Source organism: Rutidosis leptorrhynchoides, chromosome 3 (genome assembly GCF_046630445.1).
Source record: "Rutidosis leptorrhynchoides isolate AG116_Rl617_1_P2 chromosome 3, CSIRO_AGI_Rlap_v1, whole genome shotgun sequence".
In the NCBI taxonomy this organism is placed as follows: domain Eukaryota; kingdom Viridiplantae; phylum Streptophyta; class Magnoliopsida; order Asterales; family Asteraceae; genus Rutidosis; species Rutidosis leptorrhynchoides.
The window spans coordinates 459,993,682-460,020,733 of NC_092335.1; the positions used below are offsets into that span (position 1 = coordinate 459,993,682).

At 33.6% G+C, this 27,052-nt stretch overlaps 1 protein-coding gene across 1 annotated transcript; it reads right to left on the minus strand.

The window, feature by feature from the left end:
• Window positions 1-2,237: 2,237 nt before the first annotated feature.
• Window positions 2,238-26,369, minus strand: LOC139902851 (chloride channel protein CLC-c-like). Its single transcript, XM_071885499.1, has 8 exons — window positions 25,942-26,369; window positions 24,960-25,160; window positions 24,491-24,631; window positions 7,572-7,608; window positions 7,231-7,493; window positions 6,025-6,294; window positions 4,478-5,606; window positions 2,238-2,649 (listed from the first exon to the last, which is right to left on the minus strand). The coding sequence occupies exons 1-8, from the start codon at window positions 26,145-26,147 to the stop codon at window positions 2,560-2,562; spliced, it is 2,337 nt and encodes a 778-aa protein (XP_071741600.1). The 5' UTR covers window positions 26,148-26,369; the 3' UTR covers window positions 2,238-2,559.
• Between the last annotated feature and the right edge of the window lie 683 nt (window positions 26,370-27,052).

The window sequence follows — 27,052 nt, forward strand, 5'->3', positions numbered from 1 at the left end:
CATAGTCTTTAATATTCATATTTTCAGTCCTAGCTATATGCGATAGAATAAACCTGATAAAACCACAAATAAACCGGACCGAATGTTGAATATAAATTCTCGTTATTAAGATATCATTTTCTCATATGTTGTTCAGTGTTTAAACCACATGTACCATATTCATAAATCCGTTGGCATAAATAATCGGTTAATATTAGCATGTGTAGCGCGCGCGCACACACACATATATATAATATAAATTATCGAGCATACGCCTTTCATATCGTAAACAGTGGAAGGAAAAAAAAGAACTCATGTGTAATCGACTAAATTGTGTAACGGACCAAATTACCTCTCGCTAAACGACTTTAGGTTTCAAGCAAAATGCTCCAAAACTGTATGCCTATAATAAAATTATACAGAGTAATTCTTTATACTGTATTAAACGGAAGTAATACTTTATACTGTATTAAACGGAAGATTATAGTTGTTTCATTAGATGATGATTGATGGGTGAAAATTGAACTTACATTAAGACAGTATTATATTATCAGGCAGATTAAAGTTTTGAAATGTATAGCTATAACATTAACATGTAACATGAGACTAAAGTCGCAAACTAAATTAGATTTTATATACTCATTTTATTGGTCAAATCTATTTTTTCAGTGGGAGTTAATCTTTACACCATTAAATTTGATCATACACCACTAAATTATCTTTTAATCATTAAACACTTTACAAACCTAAAATATTATTAAACCATTCATTTATCTTACTTAAAGAGAAAATAGGGCTTAAAAATTTTTGGTGCTATAAGAGCACTCACAACGGTCCCGCTCTTGGCCCGCCGTTGATGTTAGTGATCAAAGACACCAATATTTTTTTATTTTTTTTTTTGGAACGGCATTTTATAAGAAGAAACAAGCGAAACAAATACAAGGGAGGAACTAGCAAGGCGCTAGAGCCAAAAAAGAAAAAAAATAAAAAAAAAGAAAATTACATAGGATTAAAAAGCCACGTGTTCCAATCGGGAGCGTTCTTGCTTCTAGATTTCAACCAAGAAAAAGCAACTAATCTAACACAATCGAATAAGTCGCATATCTTAATTTCCCGCGTACCATGAACAATATCATTTCTCAATCTCCAAATCCACCATAAGGACGCGGTGATAATACAGTAGAGTCTATTCTTTTGAGAATGAGAGTTAAACGCATCTTCCGCCCATGTGAATAAGTCGTCGGTGGAATCAAATGAGGGCCACACGACGCCAACCCACAAACAAATACGTCTCCAAAGATTAACCGTTGTGTTACAATGAAGAAAAATATGATCTCGAGATTCACCTCCTATACTACATAATGGGCATAGAATGGAGCTAATGTCAAGACCTTTAAAAGCAAGGTTAACCTTCGTGGGGAGTCTATCATTAAGAAGACGCGAAACAAAAATATTAACCTTGATGGGAATCGTTTTGTGCCATCTGGTGGTGCGGTTACTTGAGGGCAAATAATAATCATCCAATAATTTGCGCGTTTCATTTACCGTAAAGAAGCCATCAGTTTGTAGATTCCACGTCCACCGGTCATTACAATCGTTTAACACTACGTGCTATACATCGTCAATTAATTGTTGCAAAGACACCAATATTAGCAACTAGTGATTGCTTAGCCCTTGATCACCCGTGTTGCAAAATGTCATTGGATAGCAAAATGGATCACGGATAAATGTATTAATTTGTTGTACATTTTACCTTATTACTTGTACCCGTAAATAATTAATTAATTTAGTGAATGTGAGGAAGTGTGTGATGGATACATTATGGTTGTTAGTATTTAGTGGTTGGTTAGTGATGGGAAGAAGATGATGTGGCGCTGATGTGGCACTCCGTGATGACATACCATTGCGTCATGGTTAAGAGTGGTCTAACGATCATCACCTTTTTTGCAAACCGACACAATTCATTCCAATGTGACCCAGCCCAATTTCACATGTTACGAGTTACCCAACTTGCTACCTCTTTTATCGTTTTTTAACATGATCCTAGTAGGTGCAGTACGAAGAAATGACTCAAATGAGATACAAATGGGACATTTAACTGCATTTTGTACAATTTTAATCTAACCCACAAATATTTAACTTTTCCCCAACAATCAAGTGTGAGACATGAGTGACAATTTTTTCTCCCATTAGACAATTTGATTAAAAAAAATAAAAATTAATAATAATAAAAAATACGAAAAAACATGAAACTTACAAGAGTTTACAATACATATTATTAACATAAATAAAGTTTGTGTTGTCACAAGAAAAATACTCCACTCATCTCCAATCTTTACACTATAAAACATCTGTACCTTTTCTCCTTTGCCTCCCTCAAAAATACTTTCAAATCATGCAAAAAAGCCTAATTGTCCAAATGCTTATTATTTATTCACTTTCACTAATAAAGAATAATAGCGTCCACAGGATCCAAAACAAGGTATAGTCTTGCTTAAGTTGCCCGTATATTCAATGCTGGCATTCGGCAGTTGTCGAAAACCAAATAATACACAACACCATTGTATGGTTTCTTTTCAACTACTTGTGTTTGTCGATGTGTGGGTAAAGTCCCAAAATGTGCTCTGGCATGAAATCGTGTCGTGTCAAGATACCAACTATCGGTGGCCTCTGCAAAATTAATGACATTGTATCAGTTAGTTGAAACTGTTTGAAGGGAAACTACAAAAAAAAAGTTGAATAACCAGTTTTAATGTAGCAATTTCAACCCATTTACTTACATGACTATAAATGGATTCAAGTTATGTTTTATATCTAGCAAAGCAAATATATAATAGACAAAACTCCCCAAATCGTCCATGTGTTTATGGTTTTTTGCTCAAATCGTCCCCGTGTTAACAAAACTGCATAAATCATCCTTAAATGCCAAATAACGTCCCAAATTAGTCCTTGCCTTAACTTTTGTTAAACTCTCTGTTAGTCAAAATACACGATTGGTCCCTGAAGTTTCTTAAAAAGTTGCAATAAAGATCCTCTTCATCATCTTTAAGATGAAGCTTTAGTGAAACAAAGATTAGTTCCAAAAGTTAAGTTTTGAAATACGACAATACTAATTTTTTTACGCTTTTTCTCAAAAAGGAAAATATTTATTAAATGTACATTATCATTATTATCGTAAATATTAATTCCAAAATTTATAACAAACATTTTTTTAACAAAAACGGATTATATAAGTTTTGATTTAAGATACTGAGTTTATCAATAGTGACAGATCTAACTAAGAAAAGAGAACAAGAGAAGAGAAGCAAAAGCAAATACGACTTTCAGCCAGGCTGCTTCATTCAAGTCTTGATAAAAAAAAAACAAACATCAAACATAAATATTTTGGCATTATCGAATAAGAATAAGCAAATTTGTATTAATTTCGTTGTTGAAGTACAGTCTGGCAACTTATAAACTTAAGAGAGCAAAATTGAAATAAGCAACCAGTTGGTGTTTCACACTTTCGCTAATATAGATGTATATGCAGCATCTCTTTTCATCGAGATACTTCAGCCATATTCTTTTAATTTCTTAGTTTATAGTTTATTTTCTATTTAATTAGTGTGTTCACTATAATAAAGTATCTCATTTTGTTGTACGCCTTGTAGATGATGAAGATGATCTTTGTTTCACTAAAGCTTCATCTTCAAGATGACGAAGAGGATTTTTATTGCAAATTTTTAAGAAACTTTAGGGACCAATAGTTTATTTTTGACTAACGGAGAGTTTAACAAAAGTTAAGACAGGGACTAATTTAGGACGTTATTTGGCATTTAAGGATGATTTATGCAGTTTTGTCAACATAGGGACAATTTGGGCAAAAAACCATAAACACAGGGATGATTTAGGCAATTTTGTCTATATAATATGAAAAACTGATGTTATTCATAAAAGAAGCGGGCCAAATGGGTCAGAAGTCAACCCAAGTGTAGTATTGTAGAAATTTTTCTCAATCAGATATATCAGATATTATAGAGGAAAAAGAAAAGAAAAATATTTTAATTTATTTTTGAAGTAATATAAAAGTCATTATATTTGACACATAAGTAGACAAAAAGTGTCACACATCAGTGCAACCCGACCCATACCATAGATCTGCATGTTTGGACTTGTTTACTGATGCACCCAATTCGCCACCTCTAGAGGTGACAATTAAACCCATTTAGACATTTTGTTAATGGGCGGATTCATTTATATCCTAATTAGTCAAAACAGCAACACTAGATGATATAAAAAATAATATGATCTTCATCATAGTATTTCGCGACAATAATGACCAACAACCTATGATAAATATACTAAATATTTGGACGAAAAGTGAATTGGGTCAACCTGCTACAATCCATATAAAATACACCCATTTTGACATGCCACCCAAACCCATCTGATATACCCATCCTGTCACGTGAATCAGAAACAACAAGCGACACAAGTTAAGATACGAAAAAAATCTTACCCCGGGGGTCTTTGGTACCACACACAAATGTCGAAGTCCGAGCTCCCTAAACGCAACCGCAGCTTTCGCGAGAGACATCGTCTCCACAACGGTATACGGTGACGTATTAGTAATAGGATGAAGGTCAACGTACATTTCCAATTCCTCGGGCTCAATCTCCAAATCCTCAAGTTTCAACCCTTTTCCAGATCCCGCCTTGGCAAAATCAAACGCATGGTACTTTTCTAACGTTCGAGCTCCACTTAAACGCCTATGTTTTGTGAAAACCTTCCCTTTTAGTAAAACAAGTAAATGAGACCTCAAAACAAGCCCACAAAGTTCGGGCGCGTCAGTTAGCGGCGGCTCATCGATTACCGGAAACCCGTTATGTGATGTCATCCTTAAAGAATGTAGAATGTTACCGACTTTTTCGACACCCGAAAAAGTTATCAAAGGTCCGGAAACAACGTCACCCGCAACCAAATGGCGCATGTAAGGTTCGGCATGGGCTTCAAGAAACGGTAACCCTTTCATTATCACAATTTGGTCATACACTCCTTTGTTGAAGCAATCGGCCACCGTTTTTGAAATAAGAAGAACAAGCATCATTAATGGAAGCATTAAAAGATTATTAGTGAGTTCGAGAAGAATAACGCATAAAGATACCGTCATCCTCATTGTACCACCAAGAAACGAGGCGGCACCAAGTAACGCGAAAAGGCCGACATCGAGATTTGCAATGGGATGAAGCATCCGCCCAACGAGCCGCCCGTAAGATGCTCCGGCTAATATGACCGGAATAAAAAGCCCGGAAGGGATTGCAATTCCGTACGTTATAATACCGAGGAAGAACATGTTGACAAAGAAGAAAACGAGACTTGTTATGCGAAACTCATTTGTGTTTAACGAACTGAATAAACTTCGAATAGCGTCATCGTTGGTGGTGAGCAAAAGTGAAGCGAGATCGTTATAATGACCATCGGGACATTGAAAGCTTTTGTAGCTCCCCGAACGTCCTTTTGTGGGACAGTCTTCTTTTAAATGCTCGGGGCACGGTATGCACCTTGCGAGCCAAGGAACACCAAATGCACAACACGAAGTTAAGATCGAAATGATGATCACAAGAAGCACCCTAAATGCTGGACCCTTCCTGCAATTTAATTCAAAAATCAACAAAAGCAGTTTTGCGATTACTAGAAGACAAAATATATGGATGGTCTTTGTGGTTTGTATCAGATTACACTCATGGTCCTATTCGTCATGGACGGTCCCTGTGGTTTGTATCAGACTAACCTCATGGTCCCTGTGCTTTTATTCGTCATGGATGGTCCCTGTGCATTGCACTTGATCACCAATGGTCCACGTGGTGCAAACCACAGAGACCATCCTTGACGAAAAAATGCAAACCACAAGGACCACCGATAATTCAAATGCAAATCACAGGGACTATCATTGATGGAAAAAAAGTGCAGGGACCATGAGTGTAATCCGATACACACCACAAGGACCATCCGTGATACGTTGTCTTACTAGAACTATTAATTAAGTTAAGAATATATAAAGCTTACTCGTTAATGATGCTATAAGTACGCAAGACTTTGTCAACGAGATAATTGTAAATGCTTCCGAAAATTCCTCCGATAACTCCAAGCAGCACAATGGCGAGAAGATCGATAGTGTTATAAGAAGGTATCGCATTATTGATATCGAACATGATGAGACCTCCTTCACCGAATAATCCACACGTTTCGTTTTTACAGTATTCGATAAGAGACTTTAAAACAACGGCTACTACGGCAGTAGTGAAAAATGTTCTCCAAAGAAGTGCGCTCCGCCACCTGTACGATTTTGGAATAAGATTTAGAAACAGCCAACGTTAGTCAATGTTGCTGACTTACAAATTCACTATCTTTGACATTCACAATTAAAGATTATAACTTTATTTGTGGGTTTTAGTTAGTTAAATTGGAAAGTGAGATTTAAGGTGTTGAGTGAAGTGTTGCTGATTAGGGTTCTTGTTTTCTTTTTTCTAGCGGATTAAAAGATCGAAGCTTTAGGATGGTATAGTGCAAAAACACATGCTGGTTGGTTTTGTAGTCTCTCTTTCAGATAACAACTCTTTTAGGCAAAAAAAAGTAATCAATCTTCTAAATATAACTGGTTTTCGGGTCCCACGTCAATGCCACATCAGTGTCGTCATAGATACAGACGACGCTGGTCAAAGTTTCTGATATACATATATTTCTGGTCCCAATATGCCTATGGTAAAGTTTACTGACATTATAATGCAAAGGTCTGAAAAGGTCAGATGTCGTCAAAGTTCGGACTACGTTAGATCGAAATTTTGAAGATGTGATCAGCAGAGCACTAGGGAATATATGTGTTTCTAATTTGATGATGTTCTGCTGATGCCAACTAATGAACTATTTGGGTCAGACTTTGGCTTTACCAGGTCAAATGGCTAAAAGTTTAGAACTTTGCTAAAATGACAACGGGCTGAATGCGTTCAACGAGGTTGAGCACCAAATTGTAGTCACAACGCATGAAACCTCCTGAATTGATTTACTTCTTAAATTGTTAGACTTTGTCATTGTAATCATACTTTAAAATTGGTTAAACTGTTAAGAAACATAAAAATGAGAAGTCTTTGCAGGTTAACTTGATACAACCCGTATTAAAGAAAAAAACCCATTTTAACCCCACAATATTACCCAGCCGCCCATTTTGCCACTGCTAAGATGAATATTGCATATTACTAAGAGAGAGAAAGAGACCATGATGCTGCTTCTTCAAGAGCAAAAAGGACTCCACCAACTGGGGCACGAAAAGCCGCAGCAACACCAGCAGCAGCGCCACATGTGATTAAATCCCTTCGGTCCCTATCATTTTTGAAGTATCTGAGCCATTTCCATGTCAAATGGTACTTACGTGAACCACCCTGTCCAAGTAAGTTAGCAATGCAAGCCCCCGTATGAACCATCGGTCCTTCCTTTCCCACAACAAATCCAGCAGCAACTCCAAATATTGACCCAAATATCTGACCACACAAATCATTATCAACATCAGATTTTCCATCTACAAAGAGAGTACACATGATTATGCACACTGTACATACCTTAACAAAAAGAGTACTTGGAGCCAGAATAGAATGGGCATTGATAATGCTAAAAACGAACATATATTTCATAGCATTATTCCTCAAGAAAGACAAGCTTTTAGTTGCAATTGTTCTATTTACAAGTGATATTCGTTTAAATAATAAAAGGTGAAGACAAAAGACAGATTCGACGATTTGAAGACGCAAACGACCAAAAAGCTCAAAAGAACAAAAGACAATCAAAAAGATTCCAATTATTGATAAGAAACGTCTCGAAATCACAAGAGTACAAGATTCAAAACGCAAAGTACAAGATATTAAATTGTACGCGAGGACGTTCGAAAAACCGGAACCGGGACCAGAGTCAACTCTTAACGCTCGACGCAACGGACTAAAAATTACAAGTTAACTATATATATAAATATAATATAATATATAATTAATTATATTAATTATATATATATTATATATATATATTTAAAACTGTCGGCAGCCAGAAACTCCAAGGGAGTAAATTGAAAATACCTCTCCGCGACTCGCGGAGTTTGAAGGGCTTTTTGCCGCGAGTCGCGGAGCCCCAAAAATCATTCCTGGCTATAAATCAACCCGAATTCTGATCAAAAATATATCATTTTTTTCTTCTCTTCATACGAAGTAATATATTTATATTTATAATTTATATTTTAATTTTAATTATAATTCTAATAATAAGGGTATGTTAGCGAATGTTGTAAGGGTGTAAGTCGAAATTCTGTCCGTGTAACGCTACGCTATTTTTAATCATTGTAAGTTATGTTCAACCTTTTTATATTAATGTCTCGTAGCTAAGTTATTATTATGCTTGTTTAAAACGAAGTAATCATGATGTTGGGCTAATTACTAAAATTGGGTAATTGGGCTTTGTACCATAATTGGGGTTTGGACAAAAGAACGACACTTGTGGAAACTAGGCTATGGGCTATTAATGGGCTTTATATTTGTTTAACTAAATGAAAGTTTGTTAATGTTAATATAAAGATTTACAATTGGGCGTCCCTATAAATTACCATATACACTCGATCGGACACGATGGGCGGGGTATTTATATGTACGAATAATCGTTCATTTAACCGGACACGGGAATGGATTAATAGCCACTAGAATAATTAAAACAGGGGTGAAATTACATTCAAGGGTAATTGGTGTAATTGTTAACAAAGTAGTAAAACCTTGGTTTACACGCAGTCGATAACCTGGTGTATTCATTAAACAAAGTATTAAAACCTTGTTACAATTCGAATCCCCAATTAGTTGGAATATTTATCTTCGGGTATAATAATAATTTGACAAGGACACTTGCAATTTATATTTATGACTGATGGACTGTTATGGACAAAAACCAGACGGACATATTGAATAATCCAGGACAAAGGACAATTAACCCATGGGCATAAAACTAAAATCAACACGTCAAACATCATGATTACGGAAGTTTAAATAAGCATAATTCTTTTATTTCATATTTAATTTCCTTTATTTTATATTTAATTGCACTTCTAATTATCGCACTTTTATTTATTGTTATTTTATTTAATCGCACTTTTATTTATCGTACTTTTAATTATCGCAATTTAATTTTATCGCATTTTTATTATTCGCAATTTCATTATCGTTATTTACTTTACGCTTTAATTTAAGTCTTGTATTTTATATTTTACATTAGGTTTTAACTGCGACTAAAGTTTTAAAATCGACAAACCGGTCATTAAACGGTAAAAAACCCCCCTTTATAATAATAATATTACTTATATTTGTATTTTTATAAAAGTAAACTAATATAGCGTTGAGCTTTGCTTAAAGATCTCCCTGTGGAACGAACCGGACTTACTAAAAACTACACTACTGTACGATTAGGTACACTGCCTATAAGTGTTGTAGCAAGGTTTAAGTATATCCATTCTATAAATAAATAAATATCTTGTGTAAAATTGTATCGTATTTAATAGTATTTCCTGCTAAAATTAATAACTATTTTATATACACCTCGCGAAACATCAAGTATTTTTGGCGCCGCTGCCGGGGAATATCTTAAAAGCCGGAAGCGCAACGCTAATAAAAAAAAAAAAAAAAAAAGATTTTATTTACTTTTATTAAAAGTCGTTTTTGTAAAAATTACGTTTTAATTATTCAAAAATATAAAAAGAAAAACAAAAATATAAGTATTTTTAGGATTTTGTTAAATATTTAAGTTTTATAAGTTTCTTTATCTTTATTTTAATTTATAAAAATATAAATTTTATTGAAAATCGTTTATTTAAATTAAAAACAGAAAACAGAAAAATAAATAAAAATAAAAAAAAAAAAAAAAAAGAAAAACGCGTAAAAAGTACTACCTGTCAACAGAATTCCTGAACCCCGCGACTTGCGGGGTTTTACTCTTTATTTGCCGCGACTCGCGGAGATCTTCTGACACACGGACAAAACCCTAATCACGGGGTTTTAATTTATTATTATTATTATTAATTACTTAATTATTATTATTATTATTAATTTTAAGTTTTATTTTTACTTTTTACTTTATATTTATGTATTTTGTTTAATTAGTTTAATTAAAATTGTAAAATTTGTAGTTTTATTAAATAAATAATATAAAAATAATATTTTTATAAAAATTGTACCTTTTACAACTTTTTGTATATTTTTATATTTTGTACCTTTTTAATCGTTGTAGCGTAACTTTTGTATTTCTAACTCATATTTAATTTTAAACTTAGTTTTTGCTATAGTTATTTTTACTCCTAGATTTTTAGGCTTTGCCGTAGAATTCCTTAAGTGCTTTTTCTTTATGACTAAGATTTAGGTGCTTTAGAATTTTACGACGCCTTTTTAAGTTTTAGTTTCTTTTTAAGTTATTTCCATTTGGGATTTAGTTTTTCCTGTAAGCTTTAATATTTTTAGACCTTTTACTATGTATCAATTATCATTCCAATTAGTAATTTCAATTTGCGATTATAATTTTAAGTTAGTTGTAGTAATAAGGTTAAATTAGTTAAGTATTTTTAAGTTTTTATAAGTTTCTTCTATTTTTCCGTCACCTTTTATTTTTCAACCATTTTTCTTTTTCGACATTTTTCGACGCGCAATCTTTTTCTCTCTTATTTCTCGCTATTCTAGTTTTAGGACTTAGAATTTTTTCTACTTCTTATCTAAATTTCTTAAAATTACGAAAATTTATTTTAAGTGGTTAAATTGATAGACATCAAAATTTTCTGGTTCGTAGTAATAGTTGGATTTGTACGTGGACCGGGTTATTGGAGCCAAACAGTCCTCAATTATATTGAGACCAAACGAATCCTGCCCCTCTGCTGCATCTTTTGGCTATTCGAAACGTGGGCAAAATCAGAAAAGTCTATTGATTGGATAACTTATTATAATTTTTCTTTCCTTTTAAAAACTAATAGGATATTCAGTGAATGCACCGAGCAAGACGTTCATCACCTTTTGTACGTTCACCACCTGTAACTCGATCAAGACATCGTTTAACAAATATAACCGCCGTTGATTTTTCTTTAGAATCGTCATCCAGTCGACCAAGTACTTCAGTTCAAATTTCCGATAATCCATTTTTTGAACCCAACCTCACAATTGAGAATCCAGAAAATATTCAGGAACGGTTCATAGATCCTGAACCATTAAACTTTCCTCCGGAACCACCAATCATTCAAACAGAGATTGTTGAGGAACGAACTATTAAATCAGAACCATCTAGTGATACCGAGTCAACAAATTCAATTATGGAGAATCTGGAACCTTTAAGTATGGAAGACCGAATGAGAGCTAAACGCACTGGCCAAGGTCACGCAATTACTCATCCAGACATTAATGCGCCAGATTATGAAATCAAAGGACAAATTCTACACATGGTGACTAATCAATGCCAATTTAGTGGTGCGCCGAAGGAAGATCCAAATGAACATCTACGTACCTTTAATAGGATCTGCACACTATTTAAAATCCGAGAAGTGGAGGATGAACAGATATATCTCATGTTATTTCCCTGGACTTTAAAGGGAGAAGCCAAAGATTGGTTGGAATCGTTACCTGAAGGGGCGATCGATACATGGGACGTTTTAATTGATAAATTTCTTAAACAATTCTTTCCTGCATCTAAAGCCGTAAGACTTCAAGCAGAAATTGTTACGTTCACACAGAAACCAAATGAAACTCTATATGAGGCGTGGACAAGATATGGAAAATTGTTAAGAGGATGTCCGCAACATGGTTTAGACACCTGTCAAATAGTACAAATATTCTACCAAGGATGCGACATCACTACAAGAAAAGACATAGATATAGCAGCTGGTGGTTCTATTATGAAGAAAACCGAAACTGATGCTTACAAAATTATTGATAATACTGCTTCCCACTCACATGAGTGGCACCAAGAAAAAGATATCATTAGATCATCTAAAGCAGCTAGAGCCGATTCTAGCCATGACTTAGATTCCATTTCCGCAAAGATAGATGCTTTCGAGAGACGAATGGAAAAGATGACTAAAGATATTCATGCTATACGAATTAGTTGTGAGCAGTGTGGAGGACCACATTTGACAAAAGATTGTCTCAGTATTGAATTAACAATGGAACAAAGAGAGAATATTTCATACATAAACCAAAGGCCTGGAAATAATTATCAGAATAATTATCAACCGCCAAGACCGATTTACAATCAAAACCAGAATTATAACCGAAATATTCCATACAACAACCAACAAGGTCCTAGCAATCAACAAGTATCCAATAATACTTATAATCAGCAAAGACCGAATTTTCAAAACAAACCACCACAACAAACCGATGATAAAAAGCCGAATTTAGAAGAAATAATGACGAAGCTAGTTGAAACTCAAACGCAGTTTTTCACATCTCAAAAACAAACCAATGAACAAAATGCTCAAGCATTTAGAAATCAACAAGCTTCTATTCAAAATCTAGAACAAGAAGTAAGTAACCTAGCAAGGTTAATAGGTGAAAGAAAACCGGGAAGTCTACCTAGTGATACAAACGCTAACCCCCGGAATGAAACAGCTAAAGCTATTACCACAAGAAGTGGTACAACACTTAAAACACCTGAAATACCTATAACTTCTGATGAAACTATTCCTACTCCACAAGAACCACAACCTGATCAAGATAAGGAAAAAGAACCGGTAGTTGAAAAGGTTAATGAAGATAACACAGTTAAGGATAAACCTTATGTTAAACCATACCAACCACCTCTTCCTTATCCGAGTAAAATGAAGAAAGAAAAACTTGAAGCCGAGCAATCCAAATTCTTGGATATGTTTAAACAGATAAATGTAAATCTTCCTTTCATTGATGTAATTTCAGGAATGCCAAGGTATGCTAAATTCTTGAAAGATCTAATCACGAATAGAAAGAAAATGGAAGAACTCTCGGCTGTTACTATGAATGCTAATTGTTCAGCAGTGCTGTTGAATAAGATGCCAGAAAAATTATCTGATCCAGGAAGTTTCACAATTCCATGTTTTCTGGGTAGTCTTAGTTCAATAGAAGCATTGGCAGATTTAGGTGCTAGTATAAATCTAATGCCGTATTCACTATACGCTAAACTAGACCTTGGAGAATTGAAACCAACCAGAATAAGCATACAACTAGCCGATAGATCAATAAAATATCCTAGAGGGATAATGGAGAACATGCTAGTTAAAGTTGGTACTTTAGTATTCCCAGTAGATTTTGTTGTTTTGGACATGGAAGAAGATTCTCAAGTTCCTCTCATATTAGGAAGACCATTCTTAAACACGGCTAAAGCAATGATAGACGTGTTCGGTAAGAAACTTACCCTAAGTATAGAGGATGAGAGTGTTACCTTTTCAGTTGATAGAGCAATGCAACAACCACAATCTGCAGATGATACATGTTATTATATTCAAACTATAGATGCACATGCAGAATTATTAGAAGAATTTCCAGAATTACAAGGAACAGGAGAATGTTCTTTAGGAGAAGGAAATGAACCAATTGATGAAGCTGAAATGTTGGCTACACTTATAGCTAATGGATATGAACCAACAACAGAAGAAATTCAAATGCTAAAAGAAGAAGACAGATATCGATATAAATCATCGATAGAAGAACCTCCGAAATTAGAGTTAAAGCCGCTTCCAAACCATTTGGAATACGCTTATCTACATGGTGAATCTGAATTACCTGTAATAATATCGTCTTCTCTTACTGAAAATGAGAAATCACAACTCATTTCTGTGTTGAAAGCTCATAAACCAGCCATTGCATGGAAGATTCATGATATTAAAGGAATAAGTCCTTCGTATTGCACACATAAAATCCTTATGGAAGAAGGTCATAAAACGTATGTGCAACGCCAACGAAGACTAAATCCTAATATGCAAGATGTAGTAAAGAAAGAGATTATTAAACTGCTAGATGCAGGTTTGATATATCCAATTTCTGATAGTCCATGGGTAAGCCCAGTTCAATGCGTGCCTAAGAAGGGTGGCATGACTGTCATCACAAATGAGAAAAATGAGCTTATTCCTACTAGGACTGTAACAGGATGGCGTGTATGTATTGATTATAGAAAATTAAATGACGCCACCAGAAAAGATCATTTTCCCTTACCTTTCATAGATCAAATGTTGGAAAGATTAGCCGGAAATAGTTACTATTGTTTTCTAGATGGATTTTCCGGATATTTTCAAATTCCAATAGCACCCGAGGATCAAGAGAAAACCACATTCACGTGCCCTTATGGTACTTTTGCTTACAAACGCATGCCGTTTGGACTTTGCAACGCCCCTGCAACCTTTCAAAGGTGCATGATGGCGATTTTTCATGACATGATAGAAGAATGCATGGAAGTATTCATGGATGACTTTTCAGTCTTCGGTGATACATTTAAATCATGTCTAGTTAATCTGGAACGAATGCTAATTAGATGCGAAAAATCAAATCTAGTACTTAATTGGGAGAAATGCCATTTCATGGTTAAAGAAGGCATCGTTCTTGGACATAAAATTTCAAAAGAAGGAATTGAAGTGGATAGAGCTAAAGTAGATGTAATTGCTAAACTTCCACATCCCACCAATGTTAGAGGAGTTAGGAGTTTTCTAGGGCATGCCGGTTTTTACCGACGTTTCATAAAAGATTTTTCAAAAATTGCCACTCCTATGAATAAACTCCTAGAAAAGGATGCGCCATTCATCTTTTCAGATGAGTGTATCAAATCTTTTAATATTCTTAAAGAAAAACTCACTAATGCACCGATCATGATAACACCAAATTGGAATCTACCATTTAAACTAATGTGCGATGCAAGTGATTTTGCAATGGGAGCCGTTTTAGGACAAAGGATTGAAAAACGATTTCAACCTATATATTATGCTAGTAAGACATTACAAGGAGCACAAACGAACTATACAACTACTGAAAAAGAACTCCTTGCTATTGTCTTTGCTTTTGACAAATTTCGATCATATCTAGTTCTAGCAAAAACGGTGGTCTATACCGACCATTCTGCTCTTAGATACCTATTTTCAAAACAAGATGCTAAACCAAGATTAATCCGTTGGATCTTACTCTTACAAGAGTTTGATATTGAAATTCGAGATAAAAAAGGAGCAGAAAATCTCGCCGCTGATCATCTTTCTCGTCTTGAAAATCCCGAATTAGAAGTTCTGAATGAATCGGCCATACAAGACAACTTTCCTGATGAATATCTATTGAAGATAGATTATAAAGAAATCCCATGGTTTGCAGACTATGCAAACTACTTAGTTTGTGGATTCCTTGAAAAAGGATTATCGTACCAAAGACGAAAGAAATTCTTCAGTGATATAAAACACTATTTCTGGGAAGATCCACATCTGTTTAAAAGTTGTCCCGATGGAATAATACGCCGATGTGTATTTGGAGATGAAGCTAGTAAAATTTTAAACCATTGTCACACAGGACCAACAGGAGGGCATTATGGGCCTCAACTAACAGCAAGAAAAGTTTATGAAGCTGGATTCTATTGGCCTACAATTTACAAAGACGCACACCTTCTTTGCAAATCCTGTGATGCATGTCAAAGGGCCGGAAAAATAAGTCAACGTGATGAAATGCCACAAAATGTCATCCAAGTATGTGAAGTATTCGACATTTGGGGTATTGACTTTATGGGTCCATTTCCAAAATCTCATAATAATCTATATATACTCGTAGCCATTGATTATGTATCTAAATGGGCGGAAGCACAAGCTCTCCCAACTAACGATGCACGAGTTGTAGTCAACTTTTTAAAACGTCTTTTTGCAAGGTTTGGAACACCGAAAGCTTTAATAAGTGATCGGGGTACTCATTTTTGTAATAATCAACTTGAAAAAGTTCTTAAAAGATATGGAGTAACTCATAAAATCTCCACCGCATATCATCCACAAACAAGTGGACAAGTTGAAAATACAAACCGAGCTTTAAAACGTATTCTAGAGAAAACCGTAGGATCAAATCCAAAGGAATGGTCAATTAAATTGGAGGATGCACTCTGGGCTTTTAGAACAGCCTACAAAACTCCAATTGGAACCACACCTTTTAGACTTGTTTATGGAAAAGCATGTCATCTTCCAGTAGAAATTGAACACAAAGCATTTTGGGCTTTGAAGACATGTAATCTTGATTTACATGAAGCTGGAAGTCTACGATTAAGTCAACTAAACGAATTAGAAGAATTAAGACATGAAGCATACGAAAATTCGTTAATCTATAAAGAAAGAACGAAGAAATGGCATGATAAAAGAATCAGAAGTTCAAAAGAATTTAAAGAAGGAGACAGAGTTCTTCTTTTCAATTCACGATTCAAGCTATTTCCTGGAAAATTGAAATCAAGATGGTCTGGACCATTCATAGTCAAAAGAGTTTTCCCATACGGAACGATAGAATTAATAAATTCAAATGGGATTGAATTTAAAGTTAATGGTCACAGAGTTAAACATTACATACATGGTCCGATGGAAGTCGACAACGAAGTTAATCACAATTTCGACACCACAGCTAACTAAGTGTGGGGAGAATCAAGTCTTTAAAGGATAATATGAATTTCTGTTAGAGTTAGATTGTCTGTTTTCGTGTAGTTCTCGAAAATGGAACACGTATGGTCTTTCCCTAGCAGACCCTAAAGAACTAGTCTTCTCCCCCCATTCTGAATTTTTATTTTTTTAGGTTTTTACAAAATGAAGACTGCCTGTGAACTAAACCATGGTCTAATGCTACACGCTTTGATCACTAAACGTAATAATGACATACTACCGAGTGAATTAGTATCAGTAATCAGAGAAAGAATGGACGGAGTTAGAAAAGGATCCAGATGCGAAGATAATAAGTTACAATTTGGTAAAGGAAAATCAAAATCCGCAGCGAAAAGAAGAGCACGACACCTAGAAAAATGTCACAAATGCGGAAAATGGTCACATGGAGGTAAATGTTCAAATAATCAAACCTATTCAAATACCGAATTTGTTACTTTATGCAGAGACGGACCGTTCATATGTTTAGAAGAAAAGACAATGAATGCTAGAGGTTACGCTTATGCAGCCATGGAAGACCAATTAAACCGACTATCTTATGAATATAATAGATCATATAACTAAGAAATCTATTTCACAGGTATGTCTGTACAGTTTTTATTTTTATTTTTTTTTTTTTTTTTTTAACCTTTTGATAATAAACGCTAATTTGTTCGCTAAAAAGTATTAAATTGGTATTAAATAAAATTAGGTTTGGCGACCGAAATTATTGATATCATTCAAAAATTTATTACATCACTGCGAAATTTAACGTTTATTCTTAAGGTATAAATATCTTTAAACAATCAAACCAAAATATTTCAAAAATTCGTCATGAGTTAAATTAGGTCTTGGAACCGAAATTACTTTACCGAAAAGAGGGGCGCATATTTTTGATAATATTTGATTGATTAAAGTGGGATAAAAAGACAAAAAGATTTTTAATTTTACTATGTTTTTAAAATTAATATTTAAATCTTAAGTTAATATTGTAAACTTTATAAAAACAATATATTTAAAATTGTAAATATTTGAAAAATTAATATAAGTTTGATATGAATTTATGAATTTTTAATTTTTAAAATATGAAATTTTAATTTTATGCATTTCAAATTTTAAGTTTGGTGTGAATTTTTAATTTTTAATATTAATTTTGAATTTTATATTTATGTTGTGTGAATTTAAAAACAAAAATTTACTTTATCTCATTAAGTTAAGAATATGATTTTTAAAATTCGTCGTAAGTTGAAGACTAGGTCTCTGAACCGAAATTGCTTTACCCGAGGGAGGGACGAGAACTTTTATTATCATTATTTTTAATCTTATTGATTTAAAGTATGCCAAAAACATTAAAAAACCCAAAAATCTTAGCTTTTAAAACAATCGCTACAAAAAGACAAATTTTAAAATTTTGTCGAGGGACGGACTAGGACATCGATCCGAAACGACCTCGTCCTAAATAACAAGGGAAACAAAATTTTAAAATTAATTTCTTAATTGTTTTATAAGTTAAAGATTATAAAAAAAAAAAAAAAAAAAAAAAAAAAAAAAAAAAAAAAAAAAAAAAAAATAACTCCGCGACTCGCGGAGTTTTCAGTGAAAACCTCAGCGACTCGCGGAGGGACAAAATTACAGAAAAAAAATATAAGGAGCTGCTCGATCAGTTTGCTCCCACCACCAAAAACACAGAAATATACAGCTCGAAAAAAACCCCCGAAAAACCCACGAAAATCATCCCAAAAACTCGATTTTTCACCGTTAATCTTCAAATTTTTCACTACAATCATGTTGAGAAGGATGATATCTAGGAACTACTCAAGAAAACAGGTACAATTACACCCCAAATCACCTTTAAATCCGAATTTTAGTGTGTTCTTGAGCATATTTTCATAATTTGAATTTTGTTAATTTTTAGTGTAATTAGTGTTAAATTGTTAGTATATTATGCATGTATAACCTAGATTGATGCTTGTTAACATGATTTGAAGCCAAAAACTTCAAAATCTTTAGAATCTAGGGTTTGTGTTCTTGAGCAATTTGGGGCTTTTTGATATAAACAGGTTATGGCCGATTTTTGTCATGAATTGTTGCTAAATTGAGTAGTGTAACATGTCTAGGTAGTTAAATGATCCAAACTTTGAGCCTAAACATGATTTTGAGAATTAAAGTGGACTTTTTCAAGTCCAAAATTCATGAACTTGATTTTTGAAAGATAATGCCATTTGAGACTTGTTTATTTGCTAGTAATGATTATTTTGACATGTTATTTGAGTTGAATGCTTATGAACTTGGCAAAAATTTTCGTATATGCTTATTTGAAAAAGTGTAGAATTGATAAAAATGTGAAAATAAGCTTAAGTTTGATATAAATTGATAATGTCATTGTAATTATTTTGATTGATGATTTTGCTGACACTAATGCATATTTGGATGCACAAAATTTGTGTTTGATGTGTTTTGCAGACTGAAAGGGGTGAATCTTCATCCCAAGCCCGCCACGCTCCTGCTGAGAACTTGGAACAACAGGAGGTAGATAACTACTACAAGCAGGATGTACCTCATCCAGTCATGACCTTTTCAGATATGCACTTGGAACAGTTGCACCCGAACCTGCGATTTGACAGACTTTGGATAGATTATCCAAAATATCAACGGGGTTTGCATACTCTTCATTCCAAGGTTGTTGAGGTACCGAGGGTCATAGAATGGGGACCCTTGGAAGCTGTAGAATTGGCCGGGCCAATTAGGGAATTACTGGTACAGAGGTATGGTAATTCTTCTTTTAATGACTGGATATGTTTATTCACCATACGCAGACCTGTATATAAAGTATGGTGTGAAGAGTTGTTATGTAGTATAGAGTTGAATGATCGGGTAGCCAGTTTAACCGATCGTTCTTTTGTTAGATTTTTGTTAGGCGGTTCGATGCGCCACATGTCATTACTGGACATGGCTCAGGCTTTACATATATATACGCCTGAGGAATTAGCGTCTGCCGATTGTAGAGGATTGATACTAAACGGTAGGAAAATAGATGAGAATTTTGATACACACGGTGTGTGGAGTCAAATGACAAGCCATCACCGTTTTAAAGGGGGAAACTACTCTTATTTGGATATAGATAGAGCCGAATTAAGAGTAATACATAGATTTTTAGCTAACTCGATTACACAAAGGGGTAAAAACAAAGAAAAGGTAAATGAACAAGATTTGTTTTACCATATGTGTATTCGAGACCCACACAGCGCTGTAAGTATACCATATTGTGTGGGTTATTATTTATCAGCTATGGTTCGAGGGATGCGTCCACATAGCATAATAGGAGGTGGTATTTTTATTACTTTGATTGGTGAATATCTCGGTGTGGATATAAGTCGGGGGGGATTATTAGTAGAAGAGCCGGAACCCCGCGACACTATAGGTTTAAATGTGTACCATGGTGCGAAAGTGTTGAAGCGGCGAAATAACGCCGCAGTACGATACAATGGTAGACATCCACAGGTAGAGAGAAACCAGGAACAAGGTAATGTAGGAGGGGGGAACCAGATGCAAGAAATGCATAGGTTTATAGCTTCTCAGGAATACGAAAATGCTAGACAGAGAGCATTTGAAGATTGGCAAGTTCATCAGAACCAGATCATAGCGCATTGCCAACACATAGGTAGAAACTATATTCCTACACCGAAACCCGTCTTCCCTCCTTGGTCGATAGAGATGCAGCCACCATATCCTACGTATGACCCTGCCGAGGCATTCTATAGCACTTATGGTTATGCGTGGAACCCCTATTGGTACCAATATCATCCTTAGTTTACTTATTTTTATTTTTATTTTGTAATTTGTAATTATTGATATGTTTAATATTTTTTGTTAATATTGTAATCATTTTTTATAATTATCTAACTTTTATTCTTAGATTTTAATAATTTTTGAATGTGGGGTAATAAACCAAACTTCAAAAATATGTATATATGTTTGCAGTTTATCTTATGTACACAACAGGGTAAAACAACGCGTTTTCAAAGACTGGCATTAAGTTCAGCAAAAGCAAGTAATTTTGACGACAATGATGCAAAATACATGTGAAATAACAACAAGACGGAATGAACAAATGACGTGCACCATTTATCATTCAGCAAACAAACGCCAATATATTTGGAAACTTTGGTAAAAATTTAATCATTTTCACACAAATCACCCTCAATAATTTAAATTGTTACTGATTTCTTGCAAATGAGGTCATTGCAAGATCTTAAGTGTGGGAAGGGGTTAAATTCTTTCGGATTTTAACAATTTTTATATTAAACACTTGGTTACCATTAAAAATACTAGTAAAGCAGTAGTTGTATTAGAATCTAGTGCTCTCTGATAAAAAAGAACAGCCCTAGTCTTATATACTGACTACCCAATTCTAGTAAAATTTTTCAAAATTTTCAATTAAATGAATTCAAAATCATGTTTATACATATTTATGAACGATAAAACTAGGTTTCAAACACCGAAATTATTGTTACCTCGGAAAGGACATAAATTGAGAAACAAACTAAAATGTCAAAATTCATTTAAAATGGAATAGAGGACGATAAAAAGAAAAAATAAAAAGCCAAGTGTGGGAAAATTTACCAAGTTATTTTAAACATATGTCACATATATTTGTAACAAATAACTGAAAATACTTTTGCTTTAAACTAAACTAAACTGTTTTACCCGATAAAAGAAAAGAAGAGATGGATCTACACGATGAATCAATTCCATCATTAAAAGGAAGTAAAGTCTTCCGAAAAAGACACGCGCTTCTTGATTTAGGTCATGAAGTTGTCGTTCAGACCAGCTGTAGGTTGACGAAAAATCTAGAAAAGTCATCACTAAAATCAGCAGGAAATCCACGGACCTCAGCATTAAACAGGGTCGCCAAGTGGTCAGATTTATCCTAACCATGAGAAGGATTTATCTCGTACAATGGGGGGGGCACCATGCAAATTAGCTGGATAAGACTAATGAATCAGATCCCCAGAAAGGATAATCTCCTTAAAGATTAAAAATCAGCTTTTAAGCCTGATATTACTCAATCCTTGAGATTGACCTTAAAGATTGAGAATTACAAACTCATGGAATTCAATGATATCTAAACTCGAGCTTAAACGAGAAAATATTTTGATCAAAAATACAAACCGATTTGTTTTCTGAAAACCCTATTTTCAATGCGTTCATTACCATTGAACGTAAAATCCTAGGAATTCACCTGGAATTCATTAGGTCACCTGAACCAAATCGGGTGTCAACCGTAAGAACGGTGGTTGCATAGCATGGTCAAAGACAGGACCTTGTGCCAGACCGAAAAATTATAAGGGTGAGCTTTTACTATTGCTCCTACCAAGGATAGTAATTGCGTCCGACACGTTATAGACCATAATCAAAAGCATGTCACGGGACATTGCCTTAACAGTTGCTTGTTCAACGCTTTCCTTTACAACCGGACGGTAGTTTGCCGAAAGGTAATATACGGAACAAGTAAACTGGACGTGTTGCTTTCCAAATACAAGGTTAGCAAGTGGGTGACACAAAACCGCAAGTTTTGAGCTAAAATTTTCAAATCTGAAACCCACCAAACCCACAAATATTTTGCAAACACCGGTAAAGGGTTATTCCGGAAAACTTATCTAGGGTAAAAACTAGATTTAATTTTCAAAAGATCAAATGTTTTCATAAAGATCCAATTTCCTTAATGGATCTAAATTTTTATAGTCATGTGGGACTGTAAACCATATCGTTACTACCATTGTTTATACCGCCGTATAGAAATCACTGATGTACAAAGTGTGAAGAATAAAAAAGTGATTCTAGTATTTCAAGACGATATTGCTTGAGGACAAGCAACGCTCAAGTGTGGGAATATTTGATAATGCTAAAAACGAACATATATTTCATAGCATTATTCCTCAAGAAAGACAAGCTTTTAGTTGCAATTGTTCTATTTACAAGTGATATTCGTTTAAATAATAAAAGGTGAAGACAAAAGACAGATTCGACGATTTGAAGACGCAAACGACCAAAAAGCTCAAAAGAACAAAAGACAATCAAAAAGATTCCAATTATTGATAAGAAACGTCTCGAAATCACAAGAGTACAAGATTCAAAACGCAAAGTACAAGATATTAAATTGTACGCGAGGACGTTCGAAAAACCGGAACCGGGACCAGAGTCAACTCTTAACGCTCGACGCAACGGACTAAAAATTACAAGTTAACTATATATATAAATATAATATAATATATAATTAATTATATTAATTATATATATATTATATATATATATTTAAAACTGTCGGCAGCCAGAAACTCCAAGGGAGTAAATTGAAAATACCTCTCCGCGACTCGCGGAGTTTGAAGGGCTTTTTGCCGCGAGTCGCGGAGCCCCAAAAATCATTCCTGGCTATAAATCAACCCGAATTCTGATCAAAAATATATCATTTTTTTCTTCTCTTCATACGAAGTAATATATTTATATTTATAATTTATATTTTAATTTTAATTATAATTCTAATAATAAGGGTATGTTAGCGAATGTTGTAAGGGTGTAAGTCGAAATTCTGTCCGTGTAACGCTACGCTATTTTTAATCATTGTAAGTTATGTTCAACCTTTTTATATTAATGTCTCGTAGCTAAGTTATTATTATGCTTGTTTAAAACGAAGTAATCATGATGTTGGGCTAATTACTAAAATTGGGTAATTGGGCTTTGTACCATAATTGGGGTTTGGACAAAAGAACGACACTTGTGGAAACTAGGCTATGGGCTATTAATGGGCTTTATATTTGTTTAACTAAATGAAAGTTTGTTAATGTTAATATAAAGATTTACAATTGGGCGTCCCTATAAATTACCATATACACTCGATCGGACACGATGGGCGGGGTATTTATATGTACGAATAATCGTTCATTTAACCGGACACGGGAATGGATTAATAGCCACTAGAATAATTAAAACAGGGGTGAAATTACATTCAAGGGTAATTGGTGTAATTGTTAACAAAGTAGTAAAACCTTGGTTTACACGCAGTCGATAACCTGGTGTATTCATTAAACAAAGTATTAAAACCTTGTTACAATTCGAATCCCCAATTAGTTGGAATATTTATCTTCGGGTATAATAATAATTTGACAAGGACACTTGCAATTTATATTTATGACTGATGGACTGTTATGGACAAAAACCAGACGGACATATTGAATAATCCAGGACAAAGGACAATTAACCCATGGGCATAAAACTAAAATCAACACGTCAAACATCATGATTACGGAAGTTTAAATAAGCATAATTCTTTTATTTCATATTTAATTTCCTTTATTTTATATTTAATTGCACTTCTAATTATCGCACTTTTATTTATTGTTATTTTATTTAATCGCACTTTTATTTATCGTACTTTTAATTATCGCAATTTAATTTTATCGCATTTTTATTATTCGCAATTTCATTATCGTTATTTACTTTACGCTTTAATTTAAGTCTTGTATTTTATATTTTACATTAGGTTTTAACTGCGACTAAAGTTTTAAAATCGACAAACCGGTCATTAAACGGTAAAAAACCCCCCTTTATAATAATAATATTACTTATATTTGTATTTTTATAAAAGTAAACTAATATAGCGTTGAGCTTTGCTTAAAGATCTCCCTGTGGAACGAACCGGACTTACTAAAAACTACACTACTGTACGATTAGGTACACTGCCTATAAGTGTTGTAGCAAGGTTTAAGTATATCCATTCTATAAATAAATAAATATCTTGTGTAAAATTGTATCGTATTTAATAGTATTTCCTGCTAAAATTAATAACTATTTTATATACACCTCGCGAAACATCAGGCATCTACACCATTTAGATAAGCTTTAACTTCTGGTATACCGGAACCAGCTGCGGCAGGTGCAACATACGCACAAAGAACCGCAGCACATGTTGCAAGAACCACATTACAACCAGCCAATGCAGCGAATGCCTGAAAGTAACTGCAGTAAAATAAGTCAGTTCTAATCTTGTTATTGTTATACATAATATTATCAACCATCTTAACCTTTAAATTATATTAAAAATAGAAGGAAAAAAATCAACATAGCTCGGTGGTTAGAGGCCCTGATATCCTTGCAAGAGGTAGCCAGGTATCGGTTGGAAACAACCACGGAGTAATCCGGTCGGGTCGTGTAGGGGTCGGAATACCCGAACAGGGAAAAACTTTATAACTTATAACTTAAGCTAAAAAAATTTGAACTTCAACAAAAGGAAAATGAAGTTCATAATAATTAAAAGCAAAAAAGTGTAGAAAACATTGAGGTTTACCTTTGTTTATCCATAAGATTGCCTGTGAGAAGAAGCTTGAAACCAGCAATATTCTCGACTGCAAGGTTGTTGAAAAAGGCCACGAGCCCTGTAGCTAATCCGATAAGAAGCACTAGCGCCCATTTCAACACAACGTATTGAAGTATCTGCACCTTCTTTCTAGACCGCCAATCCTGTTTAAATAGATCGTTTTCTACAATCCTATAGAGATACTCAAAAAGTAACTATTAGAAAAATGAATAATACAGGTAATAACTTATGTAGCATAATGAATTTCAAAACATCATTAAGATAGAATGCCATATGGTTTACTTCAAGTTATGATAGTACAAAACAAATGCTTGTCTTAAAGTATGCATATGATTGATGATATCACTTTCAGTTACATGTATACTACATCAATTTAACACCTTTTTGCTTCTTCATCAACACAAAACTCTTGACTAGTTTCAATAAGATCACCAGATTCGGTATCGTTATACACAATTTACAAACAACAGATTTCATTTCATTTCATTTCATTTCATTTCAAGGTCAACCCAGTGAAGATGTTAACTTCAGTAGTATAATAATTTGTTCAGTTTATTCCCTAAATCATATCATTACTTCTGAAATCAATGATAACAAAAAGTTTAAAACTTTAATTAAAAAAAAAAAAAAAAAACACCTTTACTTTGTTATCACCTTTTAAAGCCAAATTTTCTTTTAGATAAGTATTACTATATTCACTCATTAATCCAATCATCATCCTTTAATCAAATCAACTAACTATAAGCAAGCATATAGTATGTGTCAAAAAAGGTATCAATTATTCCCAACACAAAAGCCACAATTATTTCACACCAAAAACAGTTTTACTCCATTTTCATTAACTTCTACTTCAATAATTTAATGTCATCATATAGATCCAGAACATCAAGGCAATCAATTAAAAAAAAAAAAAAACAAGATTAATTAATAATTAAGTGAAAGTAATACATACTCATAATCAAGAGATTCAATGGGACAAACATTAGCCCCAACAATAGCAATCTGAGAAGTAGTATTGATTCTGCTTTTTAACAAAAGTGGTTGTTTTATATCTTCAATCATTGAAATTGATGATCCATTTCTTTCAATCTTTTCACCTCCTCCACCTTCACTTTCTATATCAACACTACTACTATTATTAATATTATCATTCTCCATCTATGTATATAGATATAGATATAAATATGCAAAAATCAACCCACAACAGAATCTTGATCAGAGTTAGTTCAGAAACAAAACATGTTTTTATTCAATGTTTCTTGTAACTTTGGATCTTCTGAAGTAGTTGTAATGTTATTTGTTCATGATAGATTACATCAAGTGAAGGAAGAGCAAGGATTCGTCAATCTTTTTTTGGAGTGTGAAAGAAATAAATAAAAATAAAAAAAATCAAATAATTTTAGAGCGAGAAGAAAGAAAAAGAAAAACGTTTTGAATTAATTAAGCAGCAAATTATTTCACGAATTCTTTTTATATCATCGGAGACAAAAGACGTGATCAACTTTTCTTCTCTTCACGTTTAATCCGGTACTAATCCACTATTATTACTGTTACAATATCTTAAAATTTTAATTAAAAATTCATAAATGATAATTGATACTGTAATTGATAATAAAACACTCTAATTACTGAAAGTTGTAATAATTCGTTAAAAAAAAACTAAGGAATGTTAGTAGGGAGTATTTGTTAATGGATACATTTTCTCGTATATATAACTGGAGATTGAAATACTAAAAATAAATCTATTTTATTAAAATACTAAAAATGCTTTGTTTGATACAAGTATCATTCAAATTTTTATACGATGCATTTTGTATGTAAGACATCTTTCATATTTCATATTTTAGAGTATTTTTAAAAATAGCTCTTAAGACTATGTTTAAAAAGTAATTTAAATTTTAAGAGTTCTATCTTAAAATTAGTGGGTTAGTTATTTGAAGTAGTTTTTAATTATATATATATACTAGGTTTTGAGCCCGTGCGATGCACGGCTGCTCAAAAACCCTTATATATTGGTTTTTATTAGTGAGATGATATATCGACTTGCCATTTTCGATAACTAC

Excerpts from the sequence above, each read along its gene's own strand:
- LOC139902851 (XM_071885499.1), bottom strand. The coding sequence starts at position 26,147 with ATGGAGAATGATAATATTAATAATAGTAGTAGTGTTGATATAGAAAGT. Across the intron at positions 25,161-25,941 it reads ATTGAATCTCTTGATTATGA|GATTGTAGAAAACGATCTAT; the intron begins GTATGTATTACT and ends GTATCTCTATAG. Across the intron at positions 7,609-24,490 it reads TATCTAAATGGTGTAGATGC|CCATTCTATTCTGGCTCCAA; the intron begins CTGATGTTTCGC and ends CATTATCAATGC.